At 35.9% G+C, this 21431-nt stretch overlaps 2 protein-coding genes across 2 annotated transcripts; one reads left to right on the top strand and one right to left on the bottom strand.

The window, feature by feature from the left end:
- The first annotated feature begins 520 nt into the window (after positions 1-520).
- LOC142341153 (14-3-3 protein 2-like) lies at positions 521-16758 on the top strand. Its single transcript, XM_075392047.1, has 6 exons — positions 521-1540; positions 6176-6308; positions 6497-6620; positions 9175-9335; positions 12845-12940; positions 16436-16758. Exons 1-6 carry the CDS (start codon positions 1335-1337, stop codon positions 16502-16504), a joined length of 789 nt encoding a protein of 262 aa, XP_075248162.1. The 5' UTR covers positions 521-1334; the 3' UTR covers positions 16505-16758.
- Positions 16759-17167: 409 nt separating this feature from the next.
- On the bottom strand, positions 17168-21173 carry LOC142341152 (transmembrane protein 187-like). Its single transcript, XM_075392046.1, has 3 exons — positions 19865-21173; positions 19445-19623; positions 17168-17733 (listed from the first exon to the last, which is right to left on the bottom strand). The coding sequence occupies exons 1-3, from the start codon at positions 20061-20063 to the stop codon at positions 17278-17280; spliced, it is 834 nt and encodes a 277-aa protein (XP_075248161.1). The 5' UTR covers positions 20064-21173; the 3' UTR covers positions 17168-17277.
- Positions 21174-21431: the final 258 nt, after the last annotated feature.

Here is a 21431-nt window from a genome sequence, read left to right as displayed (position 1 = left end):
TAATTGCATTATTTGAACGGAATGCTAAAAAAAATTCCGCTTACAGCCCTCTCGTTTTTTGAAGCAAAAGTATAAGCGGACAGGAAGGGGGGACATAAGCAAAATATTTGGAACCACCAAAAACGTTTTTCAAGCGTTTTTTAAAACTTTTATTGAAAGTGAACTCGATATTTGCTGGTCTCTTTCTTTTCAATTTGGCTAATTTTCAGAATGCAAAATCAAGTTCAAATCTTTGCTTATTCGTAAGCTAAAGTGACCCAATTCAAATTGAAACCTAATAGGCCTTTTGTTTGCCAAAGAGGGATCTATTTAGCGTTTAATACGATTTTCTCCATACTCAATCTTCAGAAAAAACAGTCACGCTTTGTTTTTATTTATTCATGCGTTAAGAGCTGAACAAAACACAACACCTGCTTGCGGACTACCGTTCTTATACACGTGAACTCTCAATCGTTTGTATGCGCATGTGAATACGTTCCTACAATTTAAACACAAACAGTTTTTTCATCTTTTTCAGCCTTGCACGTGATCAATCAATCCTCCACGGCGTTTATTTGTATTTATTTGTATTCCTAATAAATTTAAGTACAAAATTGTTGAGAAATCCCTTTTTTCCAGTACATGGTATTATATATCCGTATGTTGTGTAAATCACACACAATTCGCTTTAATTGAGGATCTAAGTATTGAAATATTGAACCACACCAGAACTGAAACCTCTCATTAATAGAAAACAACGTTTATAAATTTAAGCAGAACGAACAGCCCCGTTTTTATTACTTGTCAAAAAAATAATTAACTGTCTTAATTATATTTTTCATTCGCCGCTGAGATTCAGGAATTAATTTTTACATAACATCTTGGAGGAAAATAGTAGTTATTACCCTGAAAAATTTTTATTATTACAACGCTCCGCGAATTACAATTCGATACTCTCTATTTTGAAAAATATATTTATGATTCTTTAAAACTCAAGCGTCACATAAAACTAACTCAAAGTTTTTATTGACAAGTAGGGGTCAACTTTGACATCTTGGCGTCACTATTACAGAAGTAAAAAATTGATTCCTTAAAGTGAAAGAATTCTATTCATTGCGAAAAATATTCAGCTTTATTAAATATCAATTTATATTTATCAAAAAAAAACTGAATTTCATTTTTATCGTATATTGTGAAATTATTTCTTGTTGAATATTGTGCACAAAAACACTTGAAGAAGCAGAAATAAATAGGTCGGAATTATCAGAAATTAATAAATTCTGAAATCAAATCTAATAAATCTATTATAAAAATTATCTTAATTTGAATATTATTATACACTGAAAGACGCGACAATGGCTTCTCTAGCAACCAATCAGGAACTGTCTGAAACAGAACTGCAGAAGTTTGTTCACCTGGCCAAGTTGGCAGAAAGCGTGGAGAGATACGAGGACATGGCTGAATATATGAGGGTCATTGTGACTGCGAGCGACCACAGACTTACAACTGAAGAGAGAAATTTATTCAGTGTAGCATTCAAAAATGTCGTGGCCTCTCGGCGGTTAGTTAGTAACAGAGTTGAGCTTTAACTAAATGATGTAATAATTAATTAAATAGTGCGTAACAAATTTATGATCATGCGTTGAATGTGGTGAATTTTCGGAAGAATAGGGGTGAATTAGCGATGAACGTTTATTTTTCACCGCGTTGATCTCGACGCAGTCACAAGGGATCATACACATTGGACGTTTATTGGCTCAGGTTGACCCGGGTCGAGGTATCAAGGCTATAAAAAAAGTAAATTAATGTAAGATTCGCGGTTTTAAGCGGTAAATGCGAAAAAAATCTCAGCAAAAATCTTCACTGCATTCCATATTATAATAAAAGTGTACGATTAGCGGTTAATGCTGCGAAATTATGGAATCATTGATAAAAGTAAACGCACAAAATGCAAAATTACATGGTAAACTGCCTGTTTTTGAGGTCAGTTGTGGGCAATATAATTTTGGCCGTCTCATTTGAATTTTATATCAATGGGCGAGTAATCATTAGAAGTTTTATAGATCCAAAGTCTGAAAATCTGGTAGGCCAAATCACATAGAAAATCCAGATCGAAAATGGCAATTTTTTCTTGAGAAGCAATAAGCTAAGACCAACATGTATTTTTTACCCTGCTCATAAACTGTTCGAATTCACAATACTAAAACTTGCTTAAATTGATGGAGGCACGATCAAGTCGAAAATATTTTGTGGGTGAATGAGCTTTTCCAGCTTCTTATGCAAAACTGGCCAACTTATATCCGAATTTTTTCTGTAAGTAGGCCTGCCAGTGTTTCTGAATTTGGACCAATCAGTGTTTCTGAATTTGGACCAATCAGTGTTTCTGAATTTGGACCAATCAAATTTAATATGATTATGCGTTAGAACTTCCGATGAAGTAAGTTATAGCCCCGTACTGTCACGAAGAAAAAAAATTTAAATTTTACACAATATTACTCCAACCTTTGATCAATTTTTGAGAAAAAAAACAGCCATTAATCACCTACAATACTGCCCTGCGCTAAATTTGAAATTGAAATAATACGCAATTTAAACATATCTTTATTCTCTCTGATATTTAAATTTTTTTAAATCTGTTCTATCGTTCGCAAATGCACACTCAAACGTAATTGAACAAACGTGGAAACATATCAAATTTTGAGATAATTTGCTTTTTCCTGTGATAATGGGTTGGAGTTGATCACCTTTACATTGACGTATCTAGTAGTCTACAACTGCGTATTACCGCAGTTTCAGTTTTAGGACAGAGCACTAATGTAGGGAATCAATGGGGTAAAAATTGTTATCAACATTTGATCAAATTGGACGAACTTTGCGTCGATAATCCAATTTATTCTTCTTAAAACTATTGGGTGCTAAGTTACGTTCAGTGTGTACTGTAAAAGTTAAATGCCTTCGAAAATATTTATTGCTCATTTTTATAAAAGCTTTCTATGGCCCACTCTTTTAACACTTCCAAATCCGAAGAAAAGCTGGGAAATAATGTAAGAATTGAAATGAAGTGCAATGAAAAAAAAAATTACAAAAAATCTTTCATCGTATAGGTGAGTACATCGAGAACTTCGTATGAATTTCGTGAACTTCAAATTTGTGAACTTTGTATGAAGGGTGATTATCAATAGTCAGCCTCCATCGAATACCTCGAAAGTTCTCAAAATTTACTTACGTCGCGCATCTTATATTTTATAGTGGTTACTCATTTCCACACAACTGCAGATCTACAAGTAGAAATTTTGAGCCCCGCGATCTGAAATCTTTCATCAATAGAGAACAATAGTATTAATTGATATGTGAATCCCGGTCACTTTTGTTACAAATACAGAAGGAATTTCGTTACAAAAAATGTGAATAATGATTCACAGCTCAACTGATCGTTTAGATCCATTCATCGCAAATTTACCATCTTTACTGGTAAAAAAGTGCTTGTTTATTGGTTGGTTTTTGTGTGATGCTTTCTCAACTCAAGATCTGAAAATGCGTCTTTTGTTGACCGAAAGGTGCTCACCCGTTCTGGATACTTTCGTTTCAATATGCATTTAAAAACGAAACGATGCAAAACAGAGGCAGTTAATTAGAAATTTTTCTGGTTTTTATTTTCTTGCACGAAGGTTTTTTTTCCTAAAGTTTGGATTTAAGGTTATCAAAATCTCTTCGATTATTGCTTGATGATATGAGAATCTTTCTTCGGTAACATAACAACGCAGTTTTTTGTACATTTGATATGTGATTAATTTAAATCAAACCAACAAAAATCGATGTATTCCCGTTCGTTGCCTCTTCTTTGTTCATTCAATTCAACTCCCGACTACAATCTACATATATAACTTCTTACTAAAAACAAGAAAACTAGAAAATACTATGTAAAAAGGGTCTTTTCAGCACTGTGCTCAAATTTTCACCCATTGAGCACATGATTTCTGGAGAACAGAATTTGAAAAAAAAATACATTGTTTAGTTGTTTTGGTAAAATTTTGCGACTAGTCGTAGGAGGTCTGACTTACTTTGCAGAATGATTTAATTAGGTATTGAAAAAAAAACAGTTGAATCTGCAATTGTCAAATTTAAGAAAACGTTCAACAGTGAAAAACTAAAAACTAGAACAACCATTTTCATTTAAAGTATATATGGTTCTTTTAATTTAATTTTTTTTACTTTTTAGTAAAAAAAAATAAGATTTTTTTCTCCAAATTTTTTCCTCCGCGATTTTTGAATTCAAATAAAAAATTTTTTAATTTTTTTTCTATCACCTGAAAGGTACAAATGGGCCTTGCAATGGTTTGAGATAATCAGTGGACCTCAATTTTATATATTAAAAAATAATCAAGTTTTTCGACGAACTGATTCTCGTTTTATTAAAACTTATTTATTACCAAATCACATTTTCCCCCGCCAACTGAAGCTTTTATTTATAGTGATATTAGAGTCTTCGGTTTTTTTTCTAAGAAAAAATTCTTACTCCAATTGCCATCTAAACGAATATGTAATTAATTTTACCGAAAAAATTTTAGGTAAACCTCACATCTCCTTTTACTTAGATTTTTAAACGCGAAGTAAAATAATTTAAGTAATTTTTACTCCATATCCCTTCATCAGTTGCAAATTATCATTTTCGACAGAAATACTTTTTAAGTTTTTTGTTTTCCAACAGAATGAAAATAGACGTCAAAACAATTGACGATTTTGCATTCAGGCCATCGTTTGCTTAAATAATATCACCTACTTAAAATCATTTACTAACAAATATCCACACTCAAAACTCATAGCTTATTTTGTTCAGCTTTACTCATTATTTTTTGGCATTTTGTTTTGTAACTGCCCCTAAAATTGAAAGCAGCAGCCATTTTCTATTGTGTGCTATTTATCCATCTGTATCATATATCTGCTTTCTTGCCTAAAATTATCATGCTTTTGTCGACAGTGTACACCAGCAATTGTCGACAGGCAAAAATTAAGACAGAAAGGGTGGTCGAATATAAACTGCTCGTTTTGGATAGTAAAGATATCCCTGGTATGATTTGAAGAACTAATGAATGAATAGTTTCAACAATTTACACGATGATTACGATAGGTCACATTGATAACAAGTTTAGTTCTCAATTAATGTGAAAGTGCAAAAATCACAACCTTTTTTGTATCATTAAGATCAATTTTCATCTGGAGTGCTCAAACAATTGACAATTTTTGCTAAATATTTTCCTTCTTCGCCGTCAACATCTTTTTTGCATAAGGCGGAATGGGTTATTGCATCATAATGATCTGCATATCATAATAAGTATTTTTAACCTGCGTCAAATTTTTAAACCAAAACAAATCTGAGATTAGGGGGTAATTCTAATTTGGATGCATAACGAAAGTTACTCTCAAAACTATCATATGTTTTGTGGGTTAGGGAGTGTTAAAATTGGGTGAGACAAGGTAATCAAATTACTGATTGCATTTGCGTTTCATTGTTGAACAGATTTGGACCCGACACTCCCCTCTCTTTGGTTGAGTTAGGGATGTCATTGACATCTACCACCGCATAATGAATGCAGTTTCCTCGGATAGGGACTACGGAAATTAACAGGGTTAATTTATTAGAGGCAACTGACAGACCTTAAGCAAAAAGATGGCTCCTGCGTCTGGGCGTTGCAAATAATATGCACCCACTCCGCCGGTGGGCACAAACGGAAAAGATCCAATTTTTGCTGCATGCTCATTCTTCACACAAATTGTGACAATGAAGCTCGTCCGATTAAAATGAACGCATCCTCCGGTACCTTCTTGTCTTACCATTAACTAACTCACTCCTGAACCTGATTTTCAGCCATTATAAGATTTCTGGGATTTTTCTCCCCAAGTACGTTATGCAACCTCCCTCCCCCCCTCCCCCCAAGTACGTTATTATGCAACCCCCGTTAGAGAGAACCGGCCATTACATAGCAAATATTTGTAAAAATATGGAGAAGATCCGATTTGCACCCGATCCGCTGGGGGGGGGGGGGACACAAACAGAAAAGATCCGATTTTTGCAACACTTGATCAGACTTCAGGCATATTGTGACAATGAAGCTCGTCCGTTTAATAAGAACGCATCCTCCGGTACGTTCTTGTCTAACCATTAACACACTCCTGTATCTGGGTCGTCTGAATTTAGGTCCGGGTGGCGTCTGTCTTCGACATTTGAGAAGAAGGACAGAGAGAGTGGGGAGTTGGTGTTATCGGAGGCAGACTGCATCTACAAAGTCAGGATGGAGACGGAACTCAAAAGGGACTGCAATGAAGTCCTAGTTAGTATCCATAACTCCACTGCCACCCCAAATCCAAACACCCCCCTACCTTCGATGCTTTTTTCCGGATCTTTTCCCCGTTTGTGCACCTGGGGGCTTAAAATATATGCCCACTAGGCTGGGTGAGGAGGGGGCGGAAAGAGAATGCAACTTGTTCTGCGTTCTTCATGTTTGTGATTGTTATGCAGGAGCTGATAACGAAGTATCTGTGCCACGAGGATGACGTAGATGAGACAAAGATATTCTACAAGAAGATGAAGGGAGACTACATACGATACATGGTGGAGGTATGCGAGGACGACAAGAAATCAGGTATTGTACTATAATCTCAGTACAGGTGTTCCAAAGAAAGGATCTTTTCCGCTTGTGCCCCCCCCCCCCATTATGTTATGAACCCCCCCCCCCCCCCCCAGTTTTAGAGCACATGCCATTATTTATTAAATCATTATGTAAAAAATGGCACGTGCGTCTGGGAGGTGCAATTAATATGCGCCCACTAAGCTGTGGGGGAAGGGAGGGGACACAGACAGAAAAAATTCCCAAAAACAGGATAACAGTTGTGGAAAAGATGCATTTCTAAATGTCATGACACCTCAAATGGTCAGGTGAACAACTTGCCATTAACGCTGTGTTAGCCTTTAAAAATACATACTGAACAGTTGAAAAGAACAGTTTTGAAATTTTGTGGTGAATAATAAGTAAAAATGGCAATTCTGTTCCGCTGCAATTACGCTTAAACCACTATTAATAATTATTATTATTATTATTATTATTATTATTATTATTATTATTATTATTATTATTATTATTATTATTATTATTATTATTATGAATTATTGATTTCTGTTATAAACCAAACAGCTGCTATTAAAACTGCTGTTATCCACTTAGCAGCAGGTATTCCAGAAATCGTCAAAGTGGAGGTCATTTGGAGTATTCCTTTTGCAAACAAAATCTATGCTTTTTATTTTTTGCAGCTTTTTGCACCTATAAATGCCCCACCAAATCAACACAGAGTTGTCCAAACCCGATTTAATAGACTATGCAGACAAAAGTGCATTGATCAGACTGAGCAAAACGACTCGGAACAGATCTTTTTCTCCGGACGAGCCCATTTTTTCTACCACCCAAGTTTCTAATGCGATTTGGGCGCGACCTACGTTTTAGTTCGACTAAAACATCTAGTGCAACTTCCGTGCAAAACAAAAATATATATCCCTAGTAGAGATCTAGACTTTATGAAAAGACCCAAAAAGTGAGGGGGGGGGCAATATTGACCCAAATTACACGGTCGAGCAAATGCATAAAGTCATTAGAAATTTTTTTCCATGGCTCCATACGCGGTCTTTTATAGATGAAAAGAGTCGAGCTCACTTTTTTCACAGGTCAAGTTATGGTCTTGTCATGGACTATTATAGCCAAGAAAAAATCTTTTCATGGGTCAATACAGAGATAGGTGTCAAAAAACAACAGAAAAATTATTGTATCTAAATTTGCACGAAATGATACACAATAAATTTTCAAAAAAATTAACACCTGCAGAAGAGTTAAATTCTCTAAAAAATTTTGCGGTAGCCTCTAATTCGCAATAATGTAACATTATAGCGCTTTTTTTTTAAAAGAAGACCCCAACAGACCTGCATTGATATATGTTGAAACTTATCTTGACCCTAATAGCTTTTTCTTTTTTAAATCAATACTTGGTCGAGAAGTTCTTTCGTTGTCAATACATTGTCTAGAAGTGCTTAATCGGTCAAAAACAATGTCAAGGTTGACAATTTTGGGTCAACAAACAGTAGAGGCTCTCACCGCAGTCAATACAAGTTCTTTTATAGCCCCTTTATCAGGGCTCAGCACGGTCTTTTCATGGGTGTAGATCTCGGCTACACAAACGCACACATACATACATACCACACATACACGCACAAACTCACACACGCAGCTCGAAAACATTTACAAACACACACACGTACACACACACACACACACACACACACACACACACACCACACACACACACATACATACATACATACATACATACATACATACATACATACATACATACATACATACATACATACATACATACATACATACATACATACATACATACATACATACATACATACATACATACATACATACATACATACATACATACATACATACATACATACATACATACATACATACATACATACATACATACATACATACATACATACATACATACATACATACATACATACATACATACATACATACATACATACACACGCACACACACACACACACGCGCGCACGCGCAAACACACACGCACGCACACACTCACAGCTCGAATAAAGCAATGAAAACATTTTTTATCATATATCTCTACTTTTCCACCGCAACCTTTGTGAAAATCTGTCCTGGTTTGTAGACATGAGGTTACAGTTCGAAAAAAAAAATCTTTGCATGTACTTCAACACTTCAACAATATACAAACTCTTCGTGTAAACACACTTGTACGGATCACTTGAGAAACTTACAGCGTTAACAGGGTTATATATTAGACTTGTGCGCCATTTTTATTAGTTTTCCGGAATTTTATTAGAGAATTAGAAAAGAACCCGCAAAGGAACAAAAACCGTCCTATAAAAAACTCAAACCGTTAATAAAAAAAATCACACAAGTCCACCCCCCCCCCCAATCAACACAAAACCCCCCTATGAGCTATTCTATCAAATGTGATCAGACCGCTCCTAGATCGCGCTCCTAACTATAACTCTTTACATCTCAACCAAAGTTTTGCTTATCAAGCATCTTTTATCGTACTTGCTCATCACGTTCAAAGCGACCGTAAATTACGTTCCTAAATTTCAGAGCTAATGGAACAAGCACAGGAGCTGTACGAGGAGGCCTCGAAGATAGCCAGTTGTCTGACCCCTTGCAACCCAGTGAGATTGGGTCTGGCTCTCAACTACTCTGTGTTCCATTACGAGATCAAGGACAACGCCACTAGAGCCAGAGAAATCGCACAGGAGGTTACTTCAACTGCGCTTTTTTCTTTTATAGCCCCCCCCCCCCCCGAATTTGAAGCTCCCCTTTATGGTATATTTACGGTAATGGGGTATACGTTTTGGTTATCTGATCACTAAGCGGGGGGGGGGGGGTATATTAGGAAAGACTCTCTTTCACTAATACAGTCTAGAGCTCCTAAAATATAAAATAGTACGTTCTTATGTAAGAAAGTTATGAGTGTTCAAACATTCGACGATGGCAAAGCTTTGGTACGTTAAATAATCATAAAAACCGATTTAACCGATGAAAAACCGCTTGAAAACCAATAAAAAACTTTTCATTTTTGACAAGAATCGGTTGTTTTGATAATTAGGGTTAAAAAAGCGTTGCGGAGAAATTTAAGCCTCTCCACGGAGATAATACAAGCCTCTTCCATTTCTTTAATCAAATGGGGAATTTTCCGGGCGCCTTCACCTTACGAAAAACTATCAGCCTAGTTGGTTTTTGTTAATTACATATGCACTATTTGCGCTTACATATAAAATCTTGTTCAAACAATTAATTTTTTTGCAACGCTTCAAAAAGTGGTTTAAACAGCGTGTTAATGAAGTAGCTTATCTCCTAAACAAATCCATTGAGAAATGGTAGTCCGTTTGATTTAAGAATAAGAATACTTCGGACAAATGTTGTTTTGTTGCTGTTTAATTTAATTTTAATCAATAATTTACATGTACCGTTACCTCATTTCAGCTGCTTAAAATTCGAAATACGGGGGCACTTGAAGGAAACAATAAAGAATTGAGCGAAAACTTTCAGTCGCAAATCATCCAGGCGAAATAAGTTTTATAAGAAATTCGACTTAAAAGACCTGTAGGTCAAGCCTGATTTAGTGTGATAATTTGACAATCAATCGTCCTTTTAATTGAGAGAAATGGTCATTATAAATTTAATGTCACAGAATTTTCATCTGTGCAACAACTTTGTCTTATTTTGTAATTCCAGAATATTCTACAAAATAAACGGTGTAGCTTTTTACTGCGTTGGGAAAATGAATAGCGAACAGGAGTTTATTACGATATCTGGTGCTAGGGTTACTGGCCCACATGAAAAAGCAACAAAGAAAAAAAGAAAATTAGCAAACAGTTCACTAGCAATTGGCCAATAGAGTACATTCGTCGATAAAAACCACTCGTTGGTGTACCAATGAATACGGTGTGTGATCGGGTGTCGTTCCACTTGACCTTTTCGTGGCCACTTCGGGTAGGCAAGATGACACAACCTGATAGATCGTCATTACACTGGCGGATAACCGTGCCGTAAATTTGAAGTCGTCACTACGAAATATCAAATGCCAAAATACCCAATGTGATAACATACTCAAAAGATACACCATAGTTTATTATAGTATTGAAACTGCTGGAAGGACTATTTAGAATAAAAAATTTGAGTGAGATAATGAGTGTATTATAGTATAGTTATCAAATTCTAAATGCAAGACTAGTGCATTTGGCCATGACTCGCAGGCCATGTTCATGCCTCATCGACACGTGGGATTTCTATGAAAATAGCTTAAACAAAAATGGGGTTAAATATTGAGTTTAATAATAAAACATGCTTGTAATACCTACTGTCAATTGATAATCGAATTAGTGATCAATAGAAATAAATTGAGTATAATGGCATCGGGTATATCGGCACATTTTAGTATTTTGACTGTAGTTATATTGTCATTAATTACTCAAACAAAGCTTGTAGCAATTATAATAGTCCTGTTGGTCTTTTTCTATGCAATTTTTCGCTTGACCGATATTTTGTCTGACCCATTTGACTTTTCGTCCCCAAAAACGGGATAAACAGGTAGCGCCCAGCGGGCATTAAGTTCTCTTAGAGCATTTCAGCTTAATTTAGTCTTAAAGTATACGATTCACAGAATCTGTTTTGGAGACTTATACTTATGGTGCGAGGGGCGGTTCTTAGAGATTGACCCCATACCCTCCCCCCGCCCCCCACCACCACCCTCCCCACATCAAACCCAATGCCTACCCCTGCACATCGTTCAGCCCGTAAGGGCCCCGTGCAGCCAAAGACCCCCCTCCAACCGTTGCCACCCACACAAACACACACGCAAGCACACACACACGCACGTACACACACACAGACGCACACGCACAGATGCGCACGCAAGCACACACACACACACGCGAGCAAACATATGCACACACACACACACACGCGCGCGTGCGCAAGCACACACACGCACAAATGCGCACGCAAGCACACACATGCGCATGCACACGCAAACACACACACACACAAATTGATGCCCCCACCCCCATCAGCCCCGCCCCACCGTTACACCCTTCCCCCCGCTGCGCTCACCACACGCCCCTTCAATTAAGCTCAAGCTAGCCTCACTAAACCATGGCTAGCTACTGACGAAGCCAACCGGTCGTTTGAGAGCAAATAGCCGAACTTTAGTCGGTTATGTTTTTAATAATATTTGGATATCAATTGCCTTAATTATAAAACAACTTGCCTTTTGTTGTATATTTATCAGTTAAATTTCTCATTTTTTGCTCGTCCGCTAAGCGCCTTGTCCATCACAAGCAACATATGGTTCAAATTTAGTTTTAAATATAACACCCCAACCCCAATACGTAAAATGGATATTTGTAGACGACAGTTTAGTCCCATTTGTTTGGCATATTTATAGATTCACCCTGTCTATGTTCCAGAAAAATATATACTGCTGATTTTTAATGTACCAAATTTTTAATTGATTAAAACTGAGCCGCTATATAATATCCAGTGAATTTACAATTATTATTTCGATGTATATTACCATTACCAGCCCCTAGCGATAGATTTTAATATTTATTTCGCTAATTTGCGAAACTTCGAGACAAAGTTGTTGTAAATTACGATATCGGAAATAACTGCTTAGCGTCCCGTGGGACTTGATATGAAACTATAACAACCGAACAAATAATCACGCCCAAAATTTAATTTCAAAATGGGGTTCATTTCCGTGGGGTTCTATTTCCTTGAGGGTTTATCACTGGACCCGTAAAATATTATACAAATTATAATGTTTAATTATAGAATAATTTACTATAATCTTTTGTTTAATAGTATATACCAATTAGTATAATAAATCATTTTTTGTCACCGGTTACATGACAATTTACCCAATTCCATTTTACTCAATGCCAGTTTACCCAACCTACCATTATAACCACTGCCATTTTACCCAATGCCACGGGCCATTTAAATATATAGTCGGCTGAATAGTCGTTCTGGTAATTTTAACAATATGGAAAATTAAAGTTGGCATTGGCTAAAATGGAATTGGTTAAATTGTACTGACACCTTTGCCACTATATCGCACAATTCAATATGTTTTTATATGTATTAAGATACGTTTTGTGAAATTAAAGAGGTAAAATTAACGAAATGGTCCACTTCATCTGGTAGAGGCGCTGGCCCATCATGATGAAGGAAAATTGAGTAAAAATTTATGAAAAATCTTTAGGCGTATGGACTTGCGATTCCTGAGCTGGACAATCTGAAGGACCCCGAGTTCAAAGACAGTGCCCTCATTATGCAGCTCCTGCGCGACAACCTATCCGTAAGTATGAAACTTTTTAATTTATCTTTTCTATAACCATAATACGGGTCTTTCCCATTATAGCCACCCATGAAATTATAGCTTCCATAATGGTATATTTACCATGATGGGGGCTATAGGTTATCTGACTACTAAGTTGGGGGGGGGGGGCTACAATGGGAAAGACCCCATAATACTACCCACGTTGAGAACACGCGAACGTCTGGACATATGCACTTTGTATCTGCGACGGTCTGGACATGACGGTTTTCATCTGCCAACTCAACCTGGCCATTATTGGCTAAAAATTGGTTCATCAAGCAACTTTATGACAAGTTAGCTGAAGACAAGTCACCAGTCTCAATTGTTGGTAGTCTATCAGTTTTGACGACTGTCGAAGAATAAAAGTTTTACCCAAAAATCTCGACTTGACGCAAATCGCAATTAAAATCGCAATCAAGAGTTGAATAGCTTCTCTTGTAGAAAACAAGCCTACCTATAATAGCCAATATTTTGACAGTTGCCTAAGTTCAATTGCTCTGGAAAAAAGTTTCAATCAATTGATGTGGTCATGTGTGTTTTTAATGCAAACTTTTTGCTTGAACCTTGTATCCCAGAATCTTTTTTGAGCTCTGGAAGCAAGTTTTTCTTATTATCGAACTCCCAAGTGTATATAGCCACAATATATATATTTTTTTCATTTTGAGCCGTCAATTAACATTAGGAAAATTAAAATGTAAACTTTATTCGGATAAATTGGAAAACAACAACACAAGGTGTTTTTCGAGAAAAAAAACATCTGAAAAATTGGGGAAACTAACAACAAAAACCAGTCTTTTAAAACTAGGGATCAATTATATTGTTCAATTTTGTCAATATTTCTTTTATTTGCCCCCTGCGGTGTCTGATCTGACAGAATTGTTCGTCTTCCTATTGGCAAATTTAACAAAAGAAACCCTAACTGACAATTGTTAAAAATTACAAATGTATATTTCAGGAATTTAAAGACAAAAACTATCCAGTCAACAAACTTTGTTAGTTTCTTTTCAAAATTCAACAATGTTTAAATTTCACCTTTCGTTATATCACTCACTCATTCCTGAACTTGTTGATTCATCGAGCAATCAAACAGTTTTCCTTCCATCTTTCTTTAAAAAATTGTAAAAGCATTCGCCAAACTAGAAAATCTTTTTCAAACTATGCACCCCAGAAGCCAGCCAGAAAACAGAGATAGTTTAGGAACTCTCTGTTCTACGAAAACATTGTAAGTAACTGTTAGTTCTTCTCTTACAAATCGGATAACTGATAAAAAATTTTCAACCTGAAATGAAATTAACTATAAGGATATGGCTAAGTTCGGGGTTATTTTGAAATCAATATTATTTATACGGGGATGAAGGATGCTAATTACTTCTCTCAATGATACTGAACCAAACACCAAAATACCGAAAACGTCTGTAGACCAATTATCTATCGATGCGTTTAAAAACCACAATTTGTTTTTTTTTCGAAGAAAAATAAAATGCTCGATTTCAAGTAGTCTTCTTTGAACAGTTTGTTTTTAGATTTATAACTAGGGATATTTTTTGTTTAATTCAGTAAACTTTATTGTTGTTTTTATAATGGGACTGACTAATTTTGTAGATAAAGCGCAATTCGATTTCCCAATTTTTTTCTTTTTTAAGAAGTTTTTGAATTGTAATACAGGAACAATTCTGCTACATAATTATTAGGGTCATCAAAAGAAGTTGAGCAAAGTTCTTATTGTTGAGACACTGGCGTTATCAAAATTTTTCCAAAAATTACTCAATTCCAGAGCTCCATAAAAAAATACGGCTATCAAAAAGCGCCAACATTTTCAGTTTCTTACAATTTAAGAGAAATCACTTGCAAATTGGTTCCTTACGAAAATTTAAAAACCCAATGCTCAGGGGATCGAATTGTTGTATGAATAATACATTCCAAAAAACACTCTTACGATCGAAAAAAAATGGTGTTCATTGTATTGATTTAGAAGATATCAGCAAAAATGTAAAATTCCAGAAATTCATTTTATTAATAATTGACACATTCACTGCAGAGCACACGAAATCGCTGATCAATGTTGTCATCGATTATCAAGGCAATTCAAAACTTACTATTTATTTAACTTAATCAAAGCCTTTCACTTTTTTGCAACAAACATTTAAAAGATACTTTAAAATTACATTTGTTTTCATAGATAATAACTTCAAAAAGCTCAAAAATGACTTACAGTGTTTGTATGGTGGAAAACAACGAAAAACAACAATTTTTTAATTTGAATACTTAACATCCCTCCTTCCCTTTCGTTGCAAAAAGAGTAAAGTTTTTTTCCTATTCCGTATACAAAACTACTGAAAAGAAATTCAATGCAAAAAAATGATCGTCGACGTTTCCGAAGTTAGAAATGTAAAGTTTTTAGAAGGACAATTTAGGATGTTTCAATTTTGAGGAAAAAAAACATTTTTTCTAATAAATAGCGGAAATTTTAAATTTTCAAACATTTGGTTTTATGGTAACCTTCAAGTTGGAAATACAACACATTTACTCCTGTTGTTCTCAACGGTGATAATACAAAACTAAAAGTTTAAACCACTTGTGGGTATTGTTCACCTTATTGTGCAGCGCATGTTATCGACGTTTCCAGAGAGAAAAGGCAAAGAATTGGTTTTGGGTAACTTCAATCCAAATCTATTTTAAGTTTTTCAGTCAAATTTTTATGGAGCCATCCAATGAAATATAACCGACTAACGTCTGGAGATATGCTATCAAACGATGGGAGTGTTGAGGGGGTGACTGAGGGTAATCAAATTTCATTTAAGAAATGGGAGTGTTGAGGGGGGGGGGTGACTGAGGGTAATCAAATTTCATTTAAGAACCCCTTTTCACACTATGAAATTGTCTCATCAAAAGTTTTGATGAATCGCATCCTTAAAGTAAGGCTTAGGGCTCTAAGAAAGCTTAATGCCCTCCGGGGGCTAACTGTTTATCTTTTTGAAGATGAAAAGTCAAATGGGTCAGACGAAAAATCGGTCAAGCGAAAAATTGCATATGACCACAGGACTAATATAAATGCTACAAACTTCGTTTGAGAGCAATTAAAAATAGACTCCCGCAGCGTAGCGGTTCAAGGTGTTTTCTAGGGCAAATATTTTTCGAAGTAGAATCAAAGTTTTAGTAAGTACAAATCTTTTCCGGCAATCTGTCAGCTATGTTCCTCTGGTTCACTCACTTGAGCAATAGTGAAGAGAATAGTCTTGCAAAATAACACAATCATCTTTCTATCCGTTTGAATTTGTTGGTCAACAAATTTTTGCTTCTTTTCCGGTCATTTTACTTGATTAACAAGTAAGTTTCAGCAAGTAAGAACAACCGAAAGTCTACAACTTTTAACACCGCTTGTCGTTTTTACTTCTCGCGCAAACAGTTATAAAAACAGTACCAAAAACTGATCTCATAAAAATAGCAACTATTGTCACAAAACTCACGTTTCAGTTGTGGACGGAAGCCGAAGTAGAGCAAGAGCAGGAACAAGAGCTAGGCGTCCAACAACTTGACGAGTAAACAAGAAAGAAATCAACAAGCAAACAAATAGAAAAAACCCACCATTTGACAAAAAAGCCCAAAAAACGTTCACTATGCTTCCATAGATGTCAATTGTGTACAAATTAGTCTGCGATTATTTCTCTTCTTTGCAATAAATTCTGCGTGTTTCTATTATGTAATCAGAATTTGTAAATTACTTCACATGAGTTTGTATTAACGGTCAAACAACAAGTATCATTTCAATCCAATTTTTAATTAAAATTACATGGAAACTTATCACCAAGGATCAAGCAATCGCGTGTTCAAAATGGGTATCAAATCGCCCAAGTCGACGAATTTTTGTAACTATTTCCTCCATCTTTTTTCCTTTATCGCCCATCCCGGGGCGACAGTACATTATGAACAAATACAATTGATATTTCTCCTTTGTAATGGAAGATATATATTTTATTGGCTATTCCCACTTTCGGCTTTATTGAATATTACCAGCTCAAATATATATTAGTTTGTTTCATAAAGGCTAAAAACCAATCTTTGCTCACGTGTAATCCTAGGAATTCCCCAGGAATAGAGACTTGCCCGTTTTCGTGCGCAATATTTTCGATATCTACAACTAGCTACACAACAACCAACTGCAAAAAAAATCATCATCTACAAAAAATTCATTTAGAAGCAGGAAAACCAACTAAATAAATTAAATTCATACATATACAGTTTGGCTTTAATTTGCATAAATCAATCCTGCTTACAAAATTTTACAATTAACAGTATTTTTGCTCATTAATAACATTCTAATCAACTTTATCTGTTTTATCCAAGCCGTCTTCTGTTTCAAATCCGTAAAACTCAGCTTCCATAATCAACAAAACGTAATAAATCTGCAAAACATCGCACACTTTAGATAGAAAATGTCCACTAAAAATCTCAAACAGTATATGCAATTCTGCCAAATAAAGATCGGCAAGTTTTAAAACTACAAATCCTGCACAGCTAAGGAATGCTTTGAGCACTAAAATTCCAAATTGTGAGTTTCGTTTGGCACAATATGAGATAGCAGAAATTCCACAAAGTAAAATGTGAACTCCAAGCACAGCATCAAAGCCCAGAGGGTGGAACAGGGCAGCAGTATAAGAGACGTGAGAAAGTGAGACACTGATGAATAAGGAGAGATGATTGTTTAAGTACTTGGGATAGTTGGTAGACATCAAGAAATGTATAACCAGTCCGAAGAAAGGAAGAGTGAACCACTAAAACAAAATGATCTAGTAATACGAATGTTGATATAGTTTTGAAGATTTACAGTTACTTGATCGTAAGAGCACCAGTACTTTAAATCAGATGCCTTTGAAGAATTTTTACTTTCTTTATGAGGTAAATGTTACGCACCTTGCTGTGCCATTTTCAATTCGAATCCACCTATCTTTGATTACCTTTTATTTCCAGAAAAAAGAAGAACCGCTTAATAGATTACTCCAACGATGGTCAAGCGAAAAATCCGACAGAGTAAGAAACATGACTGGCAGATTGCCAGAAAATAGCTGTGACAGCTTCGTAGACCTGCAGTCTCAAAACTCCAATCAATTAAGAGCGAGGAAGAAAAATGTCAGTTTTTTGCCGAGATTCTACATTTTGATTTATATTTTTGACAACTAATGTGGTGTTTCTATTAGCTGCCCACAGCCATTAATCTCTCATTTAAAGTAAACAAATCTCATTACAAATCTAATTAGAAGGAACGTCCTATGCAGAAACTCGCTTCACTCTACTTAGAATTAAAATGAAGTCACTTATAACTGAGTCAAAATTGCACGAATGAATGAACAAGCGGATTTGACGTGAGTGTGAGGTCATATGGTTAAAAAAAACTCTGAGATCAAAAACAGCAGAGCAAGTCCTGAGCCTCAACAAGTTAAGCAAACGAAATTCACTCGGTAGAATAAAACTCGGATCAATTCTGTTTTGGCTCTCCCAGCGTTTTTTTCCGCCCCCCCCCTCACCCCCGTGACAGCTTATATGTTATCATATAACACATTACTATGTAAGAAAATAGCACGAGCGCTTGGGGCGTAAAAGATAAAAGCCCACTAACCGGGGAGGGGGCAAAACAGAATAGATCCTAAAACTAAAGAACATCTTTTTGAAAAAGCACAAAAAATTTTTGTTAACGACGAAGTGGAAATAGTTGACGGTTGTAGAGTACTTGGTAGTGTAAGTTTTTGATAATGCAGAAAAAAATTGTAGAAAGATCACTAAAACAGCAAAAATCGCTGTTGAAACAGCTGGCCGCTCGTTCCAATGTTTCGCCTCAAAATGTTTATAAATCGTCCACTTCATCGGTTCAGCATAAATTGATCTTCTTAGCACGTACAACACCCAATATTAAAGACCCTTTAAAAGAATGTGAGATATCAATCAACGATGAACTATTACCTAATCTATTAAAGAATCCCGCTTACAATCAAAAATACAGGAACATCTACTCGTTGCCGATAAGGGAGGTGGGCTTGAACATCTTTAAACCTCAAGACCGCTTTAAGGAAAATGAAACTGTCAAGTCAACTGTCCTTATCTTTGAAGCCGAACTAAAGCAACAACAGATCATACAAGAAATAAAAAAAGAGAGCTTGCTATCAACTCAAAAAAGACGAAAATTAAAAGCGAAAACAATAAGAATGAGATTCGCTCACTTGACCTAGCTAGTGAAAAGGGAGCATCAAGCCGGTTAAACGCTATGCCATTGAAGCGATATCACTTTGACCTTAAAAAAAACTTACTTCCTCAGCTGATGTTAACATATATATAATCATTTTATTGATATATTTAAAGAATACGAAATGCTTTTGAAGACGTACTGCTGTGAGGGGCCCCGGACCAGCCAATATTCACCCAGCGTTGGGGAGGGGCATTTCTTAATTTACTCTTTTTTTCATTACTTTGGTGTGATAAAACGCGTCTCACCTGATCTAGCACTGCCCAATAGTGCTTTTGTTTCACTATTCTCATGAGATGTATTGGCCCATATAGCACTGACATCAAACTGAACACCCCTAGATATGTGAGCCCAAGAGATGAACTTCCTTTCGACGGGATTATTTTCCTCAAGCCGAACACAGTGTACATGAACCAGTATAACCCCACTAAAATTCATCAGTTTTACAAGAAAGGTAGAGCTTTCGGATCTATTGTTTCGCCCCCCCCCCCGTGTTTTTTTATGACCCCAAGTTACAAATTATATGTTGTTATATAGCACGTTACTATGTAAGAAAATAGCACGTGCGCCTGGGGGTCATAAAAGATTTATGCTGGAGGGCCGAAAGCTGGGGGGCCGAAACAGAATAGATCCGAGCATTCAAATAAAAATTTCCGTATTTAACTTACGAAGGGAGTAGACGTATGTGATCAATGTGTTAAAGGGCATTGTGTGGCTTATCGCCTTTAGTGGTAAAATGTGCAATCTTTCAGCATAGTGTCGGTATCCAACATCTGCTGAGACATTCGCAAAGACGAGGGGATGCGTCAAGGCCAACCAACATGTTATCGAGAAGCCAAAAATGACAATAACACTAGCAACATACATCTGAAACTCGAAAGACAGTAGGGCAGACCAGAAAACAATACAACTAGAACCTTGAGAATTTAACTGATTACGTAAGGCCTTAAGTGAGGGACTTTAAGTAAAGTAAGGGACTTAAGTGAAGTTTAAACCTCGTGTTATCACTGTTATTTCCCTCTAAACATTGTGTTTGAGACTATCTAAACTTGCTAATTTAAAAAAAACCATTTTAGGCTCCACCTGAGATCAGAAGCTTGGGAAATGTAACCAATTAAACAAGAACAGAATAAAGTTCTCCAACAACCAACTACTTGCGCATTTTATTACACAGCCCACGTGCTATTTTTTACATAGTAAAGTGCTATATAACACATAAATTGTAGCACCTCAAAGAAAGGTGTTACCCGTTCCATCTTCAACTACGCTGCTCCTTGCTGGTCTTTGAATGATTCCAAAACCAATTGGAATAAAGTAAAATAAACCAATTTGTCAAATTAAAATTACTTTCGATATTTAAAACAAACGTTTTCGAACTTTACGTTCATCGTCAGGTTAAAACTGTTTCACAAATTGTTAAAGAACAAAATGAATATGCATTTACATTTGTCTGAGACCACCATTAAAACAATTCTAGGAAATATTCTAAAAAAAACGAAATCGAAAATTTTTCCTTTATACAATATTTAGCCTATTTACAACTCATATTTACATCTGTTTTTGCAAGAGTCCTGTCTTCAGTCTTTGCAAGGGGAAACCTTTGCAAATAGAACCGCTATTGATGACGACGCTCGACTAGATATCAAAGCTGATGGTTTCTTCGATTCACGCTTCAGCAGAACGCTCTTTGATGTGAAAGTGTTTAATCCGTATGCGAAGTTGCCCAAGAAGCATACGGGATTCCTACAAATATCACCAGTCCATCAAGAAGCTGAAATACGGACAAATGATAATCGATGTCGAAAAAGCCACCTTCTGTCCGTTAATCTTCTCGTGTACAGGAGCTGGCCCGTCAGCATCAAAATCCATACAGAGATTGGCTTCCAGGATCAGCGATAAGAAAGTAGATTCATATTCGGACGTGATCACTTACATAAGGACAAAATAAAGTTTCCCTCTGTTGCGTAGCTCCATACTCTGCTGAACCTCTGCTGACTACCCTTTTAGCGGAGGGGCTTTCACTTAATTGAACCTTTTTTTTAAAAATAAATTCCTATTCCGGATTTTTCGATTTTGGCCATATTTCTGTTTTTCTAGGGTTATTCCAAATTTAATTTCTAACTCTAAGTATCCCTCTTGTGGAGGTTTTGTAAATTTCGTTTTGCCATGCACAAAATGTTTTTTGCACTATGTACCTTTATCTGGTATCTTTCTCTATTATAAGTTGAACTAATA

Source organism: Convolutriloba macropyga, chromosome 6, assembly GCF_964194025.1.
Source record: "Convolutriloba macropyga chromosome 6, txConMacr16.3, whole genome shotgun sequence".
Taxonomy (NCBI): Eukaryota; Metazoa; Xenacoelomorpha; order Acoela; family Convolutidae; genus Convolutriloba; species Convolutriloba macropyga.
The sequence above is the reverse complement of the archived record's forward strand: the minus strand, read 5'-3'. Positions and strand labels throughout refer to the sequence as shown.

Bases quoted from the DNA above. Each gene is read 5' to 3' on its own strand.
- LOC142341152 (XM_075392046.1), bottom strand. From the start codon at position 20,063: ATGTATGTTGCTAGTGTTATTGTCATTTTTGGCTTCTCGATAACATGT. The intron at 19,624-19,864 runs GTAAGTTAAATA...GATGAATTTTAG, and splicing joins CACATACGTCTACTCCCTTC to TGGGGTTATACTGGTTCATG. The intron at 17,734-19,444 runs GTGAGACGCGTT...ATTTTGTTTTAG, and splicing joins ATTGGGCAGTGCTAGATCAG to TGGTTCACTCTTCCTTTCTT.
- LOC142341153 (XM_075392047.1), top strand. From the start codon at position 1,335: ATGGCTTCTCTAGCAACCAATCAGGAACTGTCTGAAACAGAACTGCAG. The intron at 6,309-6,496 runs GTTAGTATCCAT...ATTGTTATGCAG, and splicing joins GGGACTGCAATGAAGTCCTA to GAGCTGATAACGAAGTATCT. The intron at 6,621-9,174 runs GTATTGTACTAT...CCTAAATTTCAG, and splicing joins CGAGGACGACAAGAAATCAG to AGCTAATGGAACAAGCACAG.